At 48.0% G+C, this 1,636-nt stretch overlaps 1 protein-coding gene across 8 annotated transcripts in view; it reads right to left on the reverse strand.

The window, feature by feature from the left end:
* The window catches only part of LOC128878305 (collagen alpha-1(I) chain-like), a 13,288-nt gene that overhangs the window by 6,411 nt on the left and 5,241 nt on the right, over nucleotides 1-1,636 (reverse strand). For 5 of the 8 annotated variants that reach the window (XM_054126415.1, XM_054126409.1, XM_054126416.1 and 2 more), the window contains exons 4-5: nucleotides 1,067-1,612; nucleotides 30-395 (exon numbers count right to left, since the gene is read on the reverse strand). In XM_054126415.1, the coding sequence (XP_053982390.1) occupies nucleotides 30-395; nucleotides 1,067-1,612 (912 nt within the window). The remainder of the gene's footprint in view (nucleotides 1-29; nucleotides 396-1,066; nucleotides 1,613-1,636) is intronic. The other 3 variants (XM_054126413.1, XM_054126412.1, XM_054126411.1) reach the window with 2 other exon arrangements.

Genomic DNA, 1,636 nt, shown 5'->3' on the forward strand with positions numbered 1-1,636 from the left:
TCCTGGACTTGATGGATTCGTTGGACTACCTGGATATCCTGGACTTGGTGGATTCGTTGGACTACCTGGATATCCTGGTCTTCCAGCACTGCCTGAGTATCCTGGACTTCCCGGAGCACCTAGATGCCCTTGTCCATTTCCCGTGTTAGGTCCATAACCGTTATTATTCTGAGGCGATCCAGGTTGTCCAGCAGTTGGTCCATACGGAGATCCAACAGGCGCATCTCCACAGTTACCATAAGGACCACTAGTGCACCCAGGAGAACCTTGAGGGCTATATCCTCCCGTAGGACTAGTTGAATAGTCGGGGGATCCTTGCTGTTTCTGAACGGTGCCTGTGTTGGGACTGCCAAAGGGTAACGGAGCTTGTTTCACAGGACCTGCACCACCTGTGCCTTAATGCAAAAGGGTAATGCTACGTTTAATAATGTTAATATACTCTAATATACTATACTTTTAATATACTCCAGTCGTGTATTTTTCGTTTCAGGAAAGGCCTGGTAACGACACAACTTCCAGTGCGTTTTAATCACGTTCCCATTTCATAGTTAAATCAGAAAATATTAAATATATCACGTATGTAACAAAGATAAATAATCCTTTGTACTCGAGGCCTTTGAATGCTAAGATTATATCGACTTCGAAAATGAGATCTCTAATTTGAGATTTGAAAATCAGGTCGCCTTTGTCTCAACGACAATCATTTTATTGGCACTTCGAGTTCCAAAGAAATTAAACCTAAAGAAAACCTAGTGGTGACTGAGAGTCGCCTCTCGAGTGCAAAGATAATAATAAAATGGTGTAAATACACAGAGAAAAAGGTGAATTGATAGTTCGAAGGTCCTCGATAGGACTTGTTTATCTCGCAGCCAGAAGCACGCCTACTCAACGATTAAATGACACTCGACCGTTCCTCTTCCCATTGACGCCCAAAACGCATAAAACGCGATAGGATCTATCCTTCCGATATAAACCTCTGATGCATGTTCAAGAAAAAAAAAAAAAACTTGCCGCGCCAACAATTCTTAATTGCTCTTTTAACGAGGACATTAAAATTCCAGCTGACCTTGACCACAGGAGGCGCCAGGTTGATAACTGCCAGAGCATCCAGAACCCGTTTCAGGCCCCTTGTTCCATCCTGGCTGATTGGTTCCCGGTTTGCCTGGTGCAGAGCCAGCATTCCAGCCTACTGAAGGTTGCGAGCCAGTTCCAGGCGCCGAACCTTGGTTCCAGGGCTTGGTACCAAAGCTACCAGGTTGTTGGCCAGGTTGTTGATTAGGTTGGTGGCCAAGCTGAGGACCAGGTCCGTAGTTTCCTGTACCTGGAGCTCCCGATGGTTTGTTCCATGGCGATACTGGCGAGGGGCTTCCGAATTGGGGGCTTCCTTTGACTGAGGCGCCAGGTTGGACTGCGCCTGTTCCTGGTGCTCCGTGAGGTCCTGGGGATCCTCCATAGCCTGGAGCTCCACCTGAGCCTGGTGCTCCATGAGGTCCTGGTGTACCATGGGGTCCTGGGGTTCCTCCATAGCCTGGAGTACCACCTGAGCCTGGAGATCCACCATATCCTGGAGATCCACCTGCTCCTGGAGATCCACCATATCCTGGACTTCCACCTGCACCTGAAGGTCCACCATATC

Source organism: Hylaeus volcanicus, chromosome 6 (genome assembly GCF_026283585.1).
Source record: "Hylaeus volcanicus isolate JK05 chromosome 6, UHH_iyHylVolc1.0_haploid, whole genome shotgun sequence".
NCBI lineage: Eukaryota > Metazoa > Arthropoda > Insecta > Hymenoptera > Colletidae > Hylaeus > Hylaeus volcanicus.